The sequence below is a fragment of the Manis javanica genome, chromosome 14 (assembly GCF_040802235.1).
Source record: "Manis javanica isolate MJ-LG chromosome 14, MJ_LKY, whole genome shotgun sequence".
NCBI classification, from domain to species: domain Eukaryota; kingdom Metazoa; phylum Chordata; class Mammalia; order Pholidota; family Manidae; genus Manis; species Manis javanica.
In genome coordinates this window covers 51,651,241-51,665,726 of record NC_133169.1, presented here as the reverse complement: position 1 = coordinate 51,665,726, position 14,486 = coordinate 51,651,241, and the positions used below count along the sequence as shown (strand labels likewise).

The 14,486-nt window shown below is 46.8% G+C and overlaps 1 protein-coding gene across 6 annotated transcripts in view; it reads right to left on the bottom strand.

Annotated features, from left to right (window-relative positions):
• Nucleotides 1-14,486, bottom strand: part of ACSL6 (acyl-CoA synthetase long chain family member 6) — a 54,164-nt gene that overhangs the window by 6,659 nt on the left and 33,019 nt on the right. For all 6 annotated transcript variants that reach the window (XM_017675365.3, XM_017675366.3, XM_017675368.3 and 3 more), the window contains 9 exons: nt 14,225-14,359; nt 13,710-13,844; nt 12,577-12,672; nt 11,559-11,631; nt 9,443-9,531; nt 8,561-8,677; nt 5,888-6,031; nt 4,829-4,930; nt 3,862-3,933 (listed from right to left, as the gene is read on the bottom strand). In XM_017675365.3, coding sequence (XP_017530854.3) covers nt 3,862-3,933; nt 4,829-4,930; nt 5,888-6,031; nt 8,561-8,677; nt 9,443-9,531; nt 11,559-11,631; nt 12,577-12,672; nt 13,710-13,844; nt 14,225-14,359 — 963 coding nt within the window. The remainder of the gene's footprint in view (nt 1-3,861; nt 3,934-4,828; nt 4,931-5,887; nt 6,032-8,560; nt 8,678-9,442; nt 9,532-11,558; nt 11,632-12,576; nt 12,673-13,709; nt 13,845-14,224; nt 14,360-14,486) is intronic.

Here is a 14,486-nt window from a genome sequence, read left to right as displayed (position 1 = left end):
ACAGTACAGGTGCCATGGAAAACAATATGGCAGTTCCTCAAAAAACTAAAAATAGAACTACCATATGACCCAGCATTTCCACTTCTGGGTATATACCCAAAAGATGTGAAAGCAGGATCTTGAAAAAATGTTTTTGTATATCCATGTTCATATCAGCATTATTAACAATATCTAAAATATGGAAGCAACACAAATGTCTGCTGACAGATGAATGGATAAGCAAAATGTGGTATATACATACCATAGAGTATTACTTAAAGAGTAAGGAAATTCTGACACATGCTACAATATGGATGAACCTTAAGGACATTATGCTCAGTGAAATAAGCCAGTCACAGAAAGACAAATACTGTATGATTCTTCTTATATGAAGGATGGAGAAGAACGAAGTCATAGAGAGAGTAAAATTGTGGTTGCAAGATGCTGGTGGGGGTATGGAGCAGGGGATCTGGAGTTACTGGTTAATGGATACAGACTTTCAGTTTTACAAGATGAAAAGAGATGGATGGTGGTGATGGTTGTACATCCTTATGAATGTATTTAATACCACTGGGCTGTACACTTAAGAAGAGTTAAGATGGTAAACTTTATGTTATGTGTATTTTTCCACAATAAAAAACTTGGGAAAAAAACCAATGTATGCAAATAGTTGCAAAATGTTCAATACGTCAATGATTGTTTTCAGAATCTCTGATGCTAACCCTCTAGTGTCCTGGCAGGTGGGTATTTTTTGATGGCAAAGAATTCTTTGTTCAGTAACTCTCCATTAGATTCACTGACTTACAGTTCAAAAACACAAGAACAACAAAACACAGCTACACTTCCAACTCTTCAGAAGCTTTCAAGAAAAATTCTAACAAATTCTGGCATTTTAAAAACCTCTATTTATTTTAAAATACAACTTTTAAAATGAGCACACCACTAGTAAATCAGATGCTCTTTGTGTATTAGAAGTTTGTTGAAATGAAGGGTTCACTTTTCTAGAAAAAGAATAGCATTTAAGGTTTTCATGGTGGCGGGGGAGGGACATTAGACTAAAACTAGAACTAGCATTATAGGTGGCTGCCTAAACTTTACTTCACACACGGAAAGGATTTCTACTTGGACATCCGATATAAATAGCTGGAAATCTGAGGCTTTTGGCTAAAAACATTTATCAAATGTTTCAAAATTAGTTAAGTTCTTGTAAAAAGTGTTTTGCTTAAAAATTCAGTGTTCTTGATATTCAAAGCAGCATGGATTTGGTAAGGAACAGGCTGCCATGTTTTTGTACCCTCTGGAATATAATTTTATCCTAATTTGTTTTTATCAAGCAGAAACTATTCTAGGGGACCCAAATCCACAGGAGACAGGTCCCAAGGGAGACATTTTCAGCCCATCATGCTCTGAGAATGAGGAGCCCTGCAGAGACCACTGCCAGGGATGTGTATGGGGCTGTGGACGGACGGGGCCGGAAGAGCTGGTGCAGAGGCAGAGGCGTGAGGTGATTGGGTTGCAGGGGTGGGGGCACAAGGCAGGCTCTGGCTTAGGCCCCGGACCCACCGGAGCACCCTGCTCTCATGTTCTGTGCATGCTCAGCTCCCTGTAAGATGTCATTTACATTATGCTCATCCAAATTTGAAAGTCACCGTTTGACAACCAGACTCGTTAACTGGAAGAAACCATGAACACCTAAATCAAACTTTATCTTAGAAACAGTGATTTAACTTAGTTACTCATTTTTACTGTCATAAAACAAAAACCTGAAAAAATGACAGTGCTAACACCATTAACTTCTTTTTTAAATAGTTCTCTGCTGATAGAAACAGTATCTCACAGACTTTTGGTAAGTGCAAACCATCTATCCACCTTCTTTTGTAAATAAAATTAATAATATGGCTTCAAAGGAGACTCAAAGGCTAAGATCTAATTCCTACAGCATCTGCCTGGGTTTCAGGTCATCTGAGATCCTAACAAGCACACGGAGAACACTGTAACTGGGACAAGAGTCTACGGGGAAAAGGACAAGCCGACATCAGATTATGGATCAATTCAAATAATTTATGCTGAGTTTTGGATCTGGCAGCCCACCCTTCCGGGAGCATGAGGCCTGGTGTTGGCCCTCCTGTGGTCAGTGGAGGGCACACATCAGCTGTGGAAGGGAGGACGCCACAGACCAGCAATGAGGAAAATGAGAAAAGAGCACATGAAGAGGCGACAGCCCTGGCAGCAGGATTCAGGCCTCTGGGGCGCCAGCTGACGTCTCTGCATTTGATGTTACCATGGTGAGGGCAGATTAGTAGAGCAGAAACCCTGCTTTGAGGCATATGTTAAGAATACATCTCTCAGTCAAAGCTCTAACTTGACTGATGGTTAACACAGGAAATTTACCCAAAGGTCCCTTGTGAACATAATCTTAAGAGTCCTCTTTTCCATCTAGATGTTAGAGTCTCCACGTGGCCTAGGGGAGATGCCTGGGGCATAACCCGCATACCCAACCCAGCAGAGGGCAACTCCAGGAACTAATAAGAGGTTTAGGCAGTCTCGTCCCCAGGCCCCAAACTGTGCAGTGTCTGTACAGCCAGCCATGGAGATCCACACCAGCCACGTCGCAAACCACCCATTTGTGGCCCCTGCTCTACATGATCACATGATCCAATTACACAGTCCCCCTTATTGGAAAGGCAAAGAAGTTAGTTCTAGTAAATTTAGGAAGTTAAATAATTATTATGCAGGAATTGACCTTTCACTCAGAAAGATAAATACAACTTGTTGGAATGCCTCCGACTTCATAATTTTTTAAAACGAGGACTAAATTAAAAAATATTAAAAATTGAAAAATTGAAAATTAAAAAATATTCATCCAAGCTTTATTTGCCCTAAACCATGCTGACAGATGTGGATAAAGCAGTGTTTCTCACACTAGATTACTGGAAAGATCTGTTTCAAGAAGAAAAACAATCTCTCAGACCCTGAAACTTTGTTTGGATTTCCTCTGTTTGAAACTTAAGATATTTATATTAAAGTCTGTATCTGTGGAATTGTTTTTAAATTGCTAATAATTGCGGTAAGACTTTTCTATTTAAAACTAGTTTTAAAATGTTTTCAGGTTATCACCAAAATGAATACACAAAATTAAACATTCTCAGAAACCTCCCAGATTCCAAACAAAATTTTATGTAAAACCATTATATTAAATACATACTAGGAAATTTTAAAGATCAGTATATTAAAGATAAGAAAAGCAATGTTTTTCTGTTTGAAGAATTTTTCTTTCTGAGTTTTGGACTAATGAGGATGTATACATGTAATACATGAGTAGGACCAAGTATGAACTCAGTTACCATAAGAACCCCTAATTTTGCAAAGACAGAAAGAAAGTCTTAGATGCTGTGTCATCAGCCTGCACATTCTTTGTTTCATCCTCTTTGTAGAGGGCTTGCTGGACTGACAGACCATTGGCCTGAGGAGGACAGCCTTTCCATATCCCAGCAAGAAAGCTTGCCTGCTGAAGCCAGGAAGACAGTGCCCCAAAATAAAAATAAGTTAGGACTCTGGTCATAAGTATTGCAGGCACCTTGGAGATAGACAATGTACACATGCTCTACTAGTGATGGGCAGGGTAACATTTCAGCTCTACAAACACTTGTGATTATGAGGACAACACGCCCAGTCTCACTTGACATATGGCCTTTGTTAGTGTAGGATGCAGGCTGTTGCAGAGTCAGCTTGGAACAGGCCCCCAGGGGCCTGCTGGTACACAGCCTGCCTGCAGGCCCCAGCACAGAGGGTGCGGGAATCTAGATCAGGGTCACTGTGGCTTAATTTAATTGTCATCACTATATAAAGGGCTGTAACATGTATGAAGAAGGTAACAGTTACCTGTTCAAAAGAATGGAGTCCACTTTCTTTGCCTAACCTCACCAAATCTTCCAAGATGGCTTTCTTCAGCTCCTGAATCGAACCATACAGGTAAAATTACCAGGAAAAACACATTTCAAGATGGAGGTGGTAGGAACAGTGAGCTCTGAGCAAAGTACAACTGGCCAATGCGCTCTCCCCCTCCACCAGCTGGGGCTGATGCTCCCTGGCAGTGTGCACGTCACCACCTCCTATCAGGCAAGGCGGTGCCAGGCATGACCCAAAGGTGACCAGGAACAGGCTAAGGGACCACTTGATTTTTAAGTGGCCCTCTTGTCAACCTGGTGAGGCCCAGGGGCCCTGCCACCCCCAGCATAGCCCAAGGCCCAGGAGGGTGCTAGGGTCCATGATGGCTGCTGAGAAGTGACCATGTGACTGGAGAGGCCAACGCTGACCCACAGTACAGAGATCCTCTTCCCCGGGACCCTACACGAGCCATGAGGTTCCTGGAAGGTGTGAGAGGCTAATGCTCTCGACGTTAGCCAGAATGTTAGCAAGAACTGTGCTACTTCTTCAGTTCCATGACTGTGTCTCTGAGCCTAGTAGATACAAAATCACCTCACGTTTGGAGAGAGCATGGCCAGGGAGTCAGCAGGCCAATGCTTGCATCTGAGCTGTGTGGCCCTTGGTAAGCTCCCACCCCCTCTGGGCTCTCCTGCAAGTGTGAAACACCAGGGCTGGACAAGCTTTCTGTGCTGTCTCCTGGCTCCTTAAGTCGACAGTGCGTCTAACTTTCTAAGATGAAATATGAGGTCATTCAACAATAACAGAATGAACCTCTGGTTTAGGATTCCCACTATTTATAAAATACATTTAGAAATACCCCTATGTGTTCAAATTTCCCTGGTCTACTATTTCTCTGTCCTCTCATTATGAAGTATCATAAAAATCCCAGCAAGCGTTCTGGGAGCAGCGTGGAGGTACAGACCTTATTAGCACAGAGCTCTGCATACGTCCCTTCAATTCCTCTCTTCTGGGCCCAGGAGGGCATGACTTCAGAGTCAGGCACGACAATGCCCACCAAAAAGGCCTGCAGTCCCAGCAAAAGAAAACACTGTCAGGACAGAAGCTTTACAAGTGTTTATTTGTGGTCCGACATGAAAAATAATCTTAGTATTCTCAGACTCCACCCTTTTCCAAAAATAAGTCTATGCCCACGAAACGTCTCCACCAATCTAACACACTCTTGACTGCTTATTTTCTGATATATTTTGCTAGCTCTGTAAGAAAATTAATACAGAATAAGCTTAACAAGATTACAAATCACTAAGACTTCTGTGTACCTTCAGTTCTCATGCCAATATCTTAAATGCATCCGTCTTTAGGATGCTAATCAACCCTATGAACCAAAATACACATATTTGTCAGAATTTCTAGACCACTCTGAAATTGTTTCATCCAGAGGGTCCTCATTTGTGAGGAGCTCCATCTTAATTTTTAAAGCATATTCTTACAAAATACTTTAACAATATTTAATTATTTAAATCCAATAATAGCACATAATACATTCACAGTGATTTTTCTGACTTCAAATCTAAATGATGTTGAAAGCAAAATATAAATCTTCTCCAAATAATTTAATCCTCACCAGATGACCATATTAGACATATTACCACCAGAACCATTATTTGTGATGCTGTACCCATTTATCTGAAAAGTTCTTTTGCGTATTTCAAAATCAAAACAGGAGCCTCTTATCCCAAAGTTCCTCTTGGAAGTAGGCAGAGCATTAAGTTAAAACTGCTTCATTACTACTACTTCAAGCACCTTGTTTACTTAACTGCAGTTTATCAAACGAGAAGCAATTCAGATTTCTCCTTTTAAAAGGAATTTTTTCTCATGATCAACATGTGGGAGAATCCTGGTGACAATTATTAACAATTAACATGTACCACTTTAATCAAATACCAAATACTTAGGAAATTATTCCCAAACAGGCCCAGTAGGTGCAGGGTGGGAAGGAGGGGCTGATGCGCAGGGGACTCACCTTTAAGCTATCCCCGTGGACATAGATTTGCGCCACAGGCTCGCTCCGAATATAGATGTTCTCAATCTTCTCTGGAGCAACATACTCTCCCTGAGCAAGTTTAAATATATGCTTCTTCCGATCAATAATTTTAAGAGTTCCCGCCTGTGGAGTCGGACAAACAGCATCATAAAAAGAAAACAGTCCTGACTCCCTAGCCTGAACCCCTGGCTCATTAGTGCCCCAGCGCCCCACCCCTGCCCTCTGGAATCTGCCCCTCCATCTGAGGTCTCCATTCTCACAGAGCCACTGTACACCGCAGGTCGACGGCTCCAAGCTCTCGGGGCCCGAAGGGCCCAGTGTCCTTTCTCCTCGGCATTTACCCCATTTCCCCCCTGTCCCCCCGCCCCGGCCAGCCTCGTACCCAGCACCAGGGATTCTCCCCAGAAGGCCCACCTCCCTTCCCATAGGCCCCCCTCACTCAGGCCCTTGTGCGAGCTGCCCCTTTGCTTACCAGCATCTTCAGATTCACCCCCTTAAACCACGCTTGGGCCTCTCGCCCCAGCTACTGCCTCCACAACCCAGGAGCAGCCCCTCCCACCCCAGCAGACCGTGCAGCTTTGGCAGAGGCCCCGGCAACCCCTGCCTGATGAGCCGGATGGCGTTAGGTGCCCTCACCCCTCCAGGGCCTCTGCAGACCACCACTGTGGGCAGTGAGGGCTGGTGCCCTGGCGTCAAGGACACCCCCCCCCCACTCACCTCCCTGACTCCCCTCAGCCTTTCTGGCTTTCCCAGGGGAATGGGTGCACCTGTCTCCATTGGCCAACCCTGGAGCGCTGGCTGTGCTTGGCGGGCCTCCACTGACAGTGCTCCTCAGGGTACCGGCCGCTTATCTCGCCATCGGCTGCCCGCACGCATGTCTCGGCTCCCACCGGGCCTCCTCGGCGAATCTCAGACCCAGGGCCTAGCTATCCTCAGAATGCCTCAGAACCCGCCCCTGGGCCCTGCAGGATGCCACATGCCTCGAAGGAAGCAAATCTTCCTCAAGCTCGTCCTCCTGGTCCCCTCGCCCCAAACCTGGAGATGGCCTTGGTTTCCCTGTCCTGGGGCTTCTAGCAGTCACCATCATCTGTCCTTGCCTGGACGTCCCCTCACATCCACCCCCTTCTCTGTCAAACCACTTCCTCGGGGGTCTCCTGCTTACATTCGGCTCCTGCTCCTGGGGACATCTCTCCGAAAGGGAAAAACAGCAGGGTTCTGCCCCAGCCTGGGCTGCTCCTCCTGCGCCTTCCCTTCCCTGGTCTCTCTGGCTGGTAGCAGCCAAGCCGCTGGGGTGGGGGATCTGCACTACCATTTCACAGATGACAGAAGCGAGGCTGAACGCTGGCAAAGCCACACTACCAGGAGGTAGGTGAACCAGGCTTTGAGGCAGGTCTTTCTGGATCAGAAGCTTAATACCCTTACCTGATCTACTATTTCAAAATAGTACTAATTTAAAAAATTCACTCCAACAGACTGCCTGCCTGCTGCCCTCAGGCACAACCCCAGGTGTGTTACATGAGTTGATTTGTTTGCTTCCCACAACACCCTGCAAGGTGGGTGGTTTCATCCCAGCAGATCCAAGGTTTGGTGGGGCTTCAAGCTTTTTCCAAATTTGAGGGCCCACCCTCTATAAGAAAAATAATACAAAATGAAGTGCAGAGCCTTGGAAGTGAGAGGCCCCTACAGCCTAGGCTTTCTTGGCTGATGGGACGATGCACCTTCTGCCGGTGTCTGGGCCCTGCTGCTCTCCCAGCCTCCCTTCTGCACACCTGTGGGCCCTCAGAACTGCTTGCTTTTCTCCTCTAGTGTCTCTCTGCTCAGCACAGGCTGCCCTGACTGTCCGTCCCACTTTCTCTTCTCCCCTCAGACTATAGCTCATGCCCTGCACCCATGGTCCTCTGCCTCGCCCAAGGTGAGTGTGGCCCTCAGGTCATGCCCAGAACACTGGGCTGGGAACCATCTAAAGATGTGTCCTCTCCTGAGCAGGGTCCTGGGCCCAGGGCACAGAGCTGGATGCATCCGTGTCTGCTGCAGGAATGAGGGTTTCTCAAAGGGAAGCACAGATCCACACCAGGGCAAATCAGCTCACCAGCCCAGATGGCCCTGGACGGCTCAACGGGTTCACATGCCAGATAAACCCATCTCAGTATGTCCACTCCAAACCTTAGCAGCTTCTCAGAGACACAGGAGAGGCTCCTGGGGTAGCTGCGTCAGGCCAGGGCTCTGGTTTTCAGTGACAGGGTCCTTTCCTGTCCTAGCTTTCATCAAAGTATCTTCTGTCAGGCATTGAGCTCAGCACTTTACCCGTGTAACCTCACTTATTCCTCATGACAACCACAGAGGACAGCATCAGATGTTACCAACCCGATTTGACAAATGACAGAAATGAGGCACAATGACTGGGTTTTGGTTAAACCCAGGGGCCACCATGCAAGAATGCCATGTAGCCTTACTCTCTTATTCTGCCAGCGAGTCAGTACGGAGCCCCAGAGATGGAGGGCTTTGCTCAACGTCACGGGAGTGAGTGCTGGCAGAGCCAAAGGACACCTGGCATTCTCCACCCAGGAAAAGCTCCTGGCCCCAGAGTGGATCACATTATGGAAACTCCCCGCCTCAAAACGTCTGGAGCCGTGGGGCTCCATGTGTACGCACCGGCAGCCATTTCCCGATGTCCCCGGTGTGAAGCCAGCCGTCGCAGTCCAGGGCCTCCTTTGTCCTGGCTGGATCTTTCAGGTAACCTTTGAACACGTTTGGTCCTCTCACACATATCTGTGGGACAAACACCGGGTTTCTCTCAGCCCATGGCATAAGGAACCCTGATATGAGCTGGCAGGAGGCCCTGTAGAATAACGTGTGCCAACGTGCTCTGTCCCTCAGGAAATCTGCGGTGGGAGCTGCAGCAATGGAAGCAGAGGACTGGAGAGTCACCGGTGGTCCCAACTGCCTTCTGCCTCCTCTCAAACAGCATCCTCTGCCCTCTCCTCCTACCTTCCCATCTGGCCACCCCAGACCCTCCCCCACCTCTTCTTCCTCCTCTGGGACCCCAGCATTTGGTATATGCTGCTTTGTGACACCAGAGGGGGTCCCACCAGATGTTGATGGCTAGCAGCCTCCACCAGAGGTCCTGAGCCCCCTGCCTCATGACCGGGCAGCATTCCCTTCTGTTCCCATGGAATGAACAAGCACAGGCCTGCTCCACCTACCCCATCTGGCCTGTTTGCAAATGGTCATGTTTCCAGTAGGGCAGATACACAACAGCAGGCCATGCCAGTCAGGGGAAAAAAATATGGATTTTTAGAAAAGTTTAGGAATTCCAAATCTTGATTTAGAAGAGCCCCATCCCAGCCTTGGGGGCTGGTTGCTTCATTACCAGGAGAGGAAATGCCAAATTCAGTTGAGTCTAATACATCAGTAAACAAAAGTGACTTTACACATAGGGTGAATGGAAAATATATTATTCCATTTCCATGTTTTTTCCTTTTACTAACTGCAGGGAGCATCCAGAAACATACGTGGCTAAATGCCTACGTTTACCTCTCCCTCTCCTTTGCAGGTCCAATAGTTCAGTTCCTCGACATCGATGAGCTTGATATGATTGCAGGGCAGCGGTGCCCCTACATGCCCTGCAACGCCAGAACAACACAGCGCACGTCAGCGCTCTGAGCAACTTCTGCACCGAAGGTGCTCTGTGCCACATAGAACCCCTTGAGTAGTCACGTAAAACCATGTAAAATCCCTCATGTGGTCAAAGCGCAGAATTACGGGTAGAAAGCAATACACCTTCGGGTGGGCATGTGTCACAGGCAAACACCGGTGATAGAACAAAGTTCTGGGAGACAGGAAAGGCCAGTCTTTGCTGGGCCCTTGTTTTACATCTGATTCTTGAGCTGGACAGGCATGTGGGGTCAGCACAACCTGCTGAGGTCTGTGGGGGGCTCATACTCACACCAACCCCAAAGTCAGGACTTTTTATAATAGTGCCCATCTTAAAATATTTTCCCCATTGCGAGCTCACATGTCATGGGTTGGGGATCATAAAATATTTCTTTGTTTCCAGTCACCAGACAGTTGATTACTGTGCATAGTAATCATCTAGAAATCTTATATTAAAATGTAGATTCTGATACAGTAGGTGTGGGGTGAGGCCTGAGCGCCTACATTTCTTACAGGCACCCGGGCGATGTTGATTCACTGGTCTAGGTGCTATACTTTGAGTAACAAATAGAAAACAAGGATGAGGTGACCTGCCTCCCAAAATTAAGACTTCGTACTTCCTTGTTCTTAGATGCTCCAACCACAGAAGTATGTCTAAGTTATATCCTAATAATTGTGCTTGTTACACTGTTCACTGGCAAGGTAGAGGATTTTTAAGCAGGTTCTGTCCAAGGTCCTAAAAGATAAGTAAGCCATGTAGATGAAAAACGAAGTTGTGACATTTTTGGGGTTTTTTTCTTTTACAATATTGTACAGAGTTATCTATCTTCTCCTCGATAGCTTTTGCAAGTTTTATGGTAAGAATAAAAAAGGCAAAACATTGGAAGTTCTACATAGGAAAATGGAGAGGATGACATAAAAGGGAAGAAAGAGTCCAAAAGGAAGGAGGTAGGTACAAGTCATCAGTAAATACGATGGCAGTGATAAGAAAAAAGCTAGTGAGCTGGGACCTCAGAAGACAGCTCATGTAGTAAATTTGCCAGGAGTAGAGAGATCAGAGGACTAATATGCAAAATAGGCTTCGTTCAACTAGAGTTTAAAGAAATAAAACTCAGGAGAAAATTCTTCTGTAGTTGACTTGGCCAAATATGACTTCACTTTAGAATCCTACCATGTTTCTGCTGACTACCCCAAGGGGCTCTGAAAAGAGTATTGCCCTATGGAGCATATTTCTTTTCCGTGCACATCATCCCAAGTTTTCTAGTTTGTAGCTGAGCAGACAAGCATGAAGAGTGGCGCCAGGCTCACAGAGAAAGTCGGTATCCCGAAGGATTCTTTGGCTGAGCATTGTTCAGACTCCTCCCTTGTGTCTGGGGTAAATTTGGTGATGGATAGCACGGAGGCTACCTGCTGCTTCTTCCTTGCCCTGAACGATGAGCCCTGCTAGAAGGAGGAGCTGCTCTTTCTGAGGCTGCCACTTTCTTCTAGACATGACCATCACAGGAGACCACAGCTACCAGAGGGCCTTGGGATCAGCCCTTCAGGCAAGAGTGCCCTGGCTGCTAAGCACTTGCCTCTCCTTAAATCACGTCCAATCCATAGCCTGCTTCCTTCACTCTAAAATGACTATATGCAAGTCTGGGTTCTATTTAGAATTTATAAAATCCAGTATGTTGACATTTACTGATATTATAAGCACTTTCCCACCTGGAGCTGTATTTTGTGATTTACTGTTATTATTAACATGAGCTCTACTTACCTACAAAGAAATAGGAAAATACAAAAAAACAGTAGGAAAGTACAAAAATGTGTAACAAAGAGAACAACAGATCCATAATGCCACAACCCAGGCATAACCAGGATCAGGGGTTTTCATGTTTCTGCTGCTTTTTTCCTAAGGGCCCCTGTAAACTTACATTCCATGAGAAGGATTCAGAAGCCGCTGCTTTAACTCAGCAGTGCCCTGAAGCATCCCCACATCTCCAGGCCTTCCTACCTGAGGTCCAGTCTCCAGGCGTGGTGAAGGTACATCCCGCTGTGCACTCGGTTTGGCCATAACCTTCATAAACCTTCGAGCAAAACAGAAACCTGCAGCACACGCACCTACCGCAGCTGACCAGCAGCCCTTTCCAGCCAGCTAATCCCCCACTGAGCACCCAGCTGCTCTGTGCTGGGGCTGGTGGGCAAGGAGGTGCTCTGGAGGTCGGTAACGCTGAGCACCGGCAAGAGGCGTGGTAAACATTATTGATTTATTTTCCAACACTGGCTCCATTTCTCATTTCAGTAATATGTATGAAGACAAATATTTAAAAATCTATTACATGTCTTGTCTTGACTCTGTAAGATGCTCCCATCCAGAGCTCCATGTGTTTGCAGGAAACACCAGGCGGGACAGGCTGCTTGGAGGAGTGGCCAGGCCACGTTGGTGTAGACTAGGACAGTGTGAGGAGCCCATGGCTTCTAAAGTATAAAACTTAAGTGAACACATTTATGAAATAGGTGTGCCTATTTGCTTAAAACCCATCAGTCACGACCATGTTACTATACTCTGCACAAGTACTGAATAAATCGGTAAATATTAGTTGAGCGCATGAATAAATGAAGGAATGGAGTTTTTAGAGATGAAAAAACCTACTAGATCAAATAAGAAAACAGATGGCTTTCCTCTGCCTCCCTGTGCTCTTCTCCTGGGTTGGGAGGCACTTTGCAAGCTGGAGAAGGCAAGGGTGATGTTACAGGTGTGGTTTGGGAATCTCCTGCACATCGACAGTATGTATCGATAGCTCATCTAATCTCTTTTCCCAGAAGGAATACACGTGCGCCTTCCAGAGTGTCGCCAGGCCATCCTGGCTTTTGCTGGCTCTGGGCTTCTTTAATCCTCAGGGGAGGGGCTTTTCTCCACTAAAATCCTGCCCCCAAGATCTTTCTCTGTACGGTAGAGGGTATAATGGACTCCCTGCTCTGCCCTCATACAGAACCCACTGTCCCTAGGAAGGGCCACACAAAGGCAATACCTGGCACCCCAGAGCTGCCCGGAGGAATCCCAGGACAGCTGGTGACGCGGGGGCTGCTCCGGTAACGATCATTCGCACACACCCTCCGAGACTGGCCTGTGGGAGGAGAGCAGAGACCACCTAAGTCTGGGCTGCAGGAGGCGGCACCCAGCCCATGTGGGCCCCATCTGAGGTCAACATTCCAAACTTGGACGCCACCTGGACCCTAGGGTAAGGATCTGCCCCTTCTCCTTCCAGATGGATTCACCCAATCAGCTGTGCAGCTCAGTCCGCAATATGGCCAACTTGTTTATGTTAAGTCTTTTGCTCTAAGTGCCATTACTCAGGGTGGCAGTCTATAATTTTGGTTCTCCCTTCTTTAAAATACACATTTGTACCCTCCTTCTCCCATCATTTGCAAGCACCCACACCAATTACTTAGGACAATTTCTTCCCACTTCCATCTTAATGGCCTAGTCTTTTTCATTTGTAAATCAATACCACATTCCACTCTATTTATTATGCAGAGGAAGAAGAATTCTCTAAACACTCAACTGTAAGTTGAGCAAAGGGAGTTTAAATATTAATTTTCATACCTAACAATGGAGTAGTAAGAAAAAAAATGAGTAATGCTATGAATCAACTACAAATTCCTTGAGTAATGAAGAGCTTGAAAACTTCAGCGGGATACAGAAATAAGTAACTCATGACCAGCCTGGCTTGGGACAGGTTGAAGGGATAAGAAAGAGGAAGGGAAAGAAAGATTCTTGGCCATCTGGCAAGAACCTAGAGTGGCTGGAAAGCCCAGACTACATGGAGGGGCAAAGGAGACTTCGGGCCTCAGGAGCCCCTTGGTGGACCTGGCCACCGACGGGCAAGGATCCCCTGATGTCTGTGGAGATCAAGGGACCTGCCTTCCAGGAGGAGGTCAAGTCCTTGCTGGTTGCCTGCTGGCAAACATATCACATCTCCAAACATTGAAAACAGTCCTTTAAGATTTCAGTGGTGGCATAAGCTTCGATTTCATGAGCAAAAGAATTATTATTATTCTGTGTGATTACAGGCCACTGGGATGAGCTTCTCTCATTCTTCTGTACCATGACCCACTGGACATGTAGTGCCACTCTATACAATATAATTGTTCATTTTCTTACCTGAATCTTATTAAAGAAGAGTTCATCCCAGATACTGTCATTCCTGATGATTCCACTCCGGACCTCAGCCTGCTTACGTTTTGCTGCAAACTCCAGGAGCCAGCGCTTTAATGGCGTGTCTGCTTGGCTGAAGATCTGAGGACAGTTGGAAACAGTTGCCAGAGCTGCATATCCCACCTCTGGACATTCCCCTCAGAGAAGAAGGCCCAGAAGGCCAACAACGAGGCACTCCTCATTTTGCCCCTGCAGGAGGTCAGCAGATGTGTGACATCCAGCTAAAGGTTAATATTGCCAAGCTCTGGGCACATTGTAGGGAGAGCAGTTCCTAAAAAATATCTCCCCAGCCAGGATTTTGGAGAATAGTAAGAAAACAGGAGAAGGAAGGGTGAGTCCGGGAATACAGGAGAGGAGCAACTTCCAGGCCCAGTGGGTGTGGGCACAGAGCTCCAGACCCTGGCCATACAAGCAGATATGCAGCCCCCCCAGCCTGGCCCAAGACTCCCTTCAGGGCTCACCTTGTCGTACATTCGGTTCAGCAGCCGTGGGACCACAGGGAAGATTGTCGGGCAGAGAGCCTTCATGTCATCCGAGAGGAGGCGGATGTCCCCTTGGAAGAAGCCAACGCGCCCTCCGTGGCAGTAGACGACAGACTGGAGGGAAAGGACAGGAAGGGAGGCGTCATTGGGACAGTGACTCCCAGCTGCCACCCAGAGCTTCCCAAGGTTCTGCCCTACATGGAGGGCACCCATGACCCCATAACTCAGACCTGGATGCTGC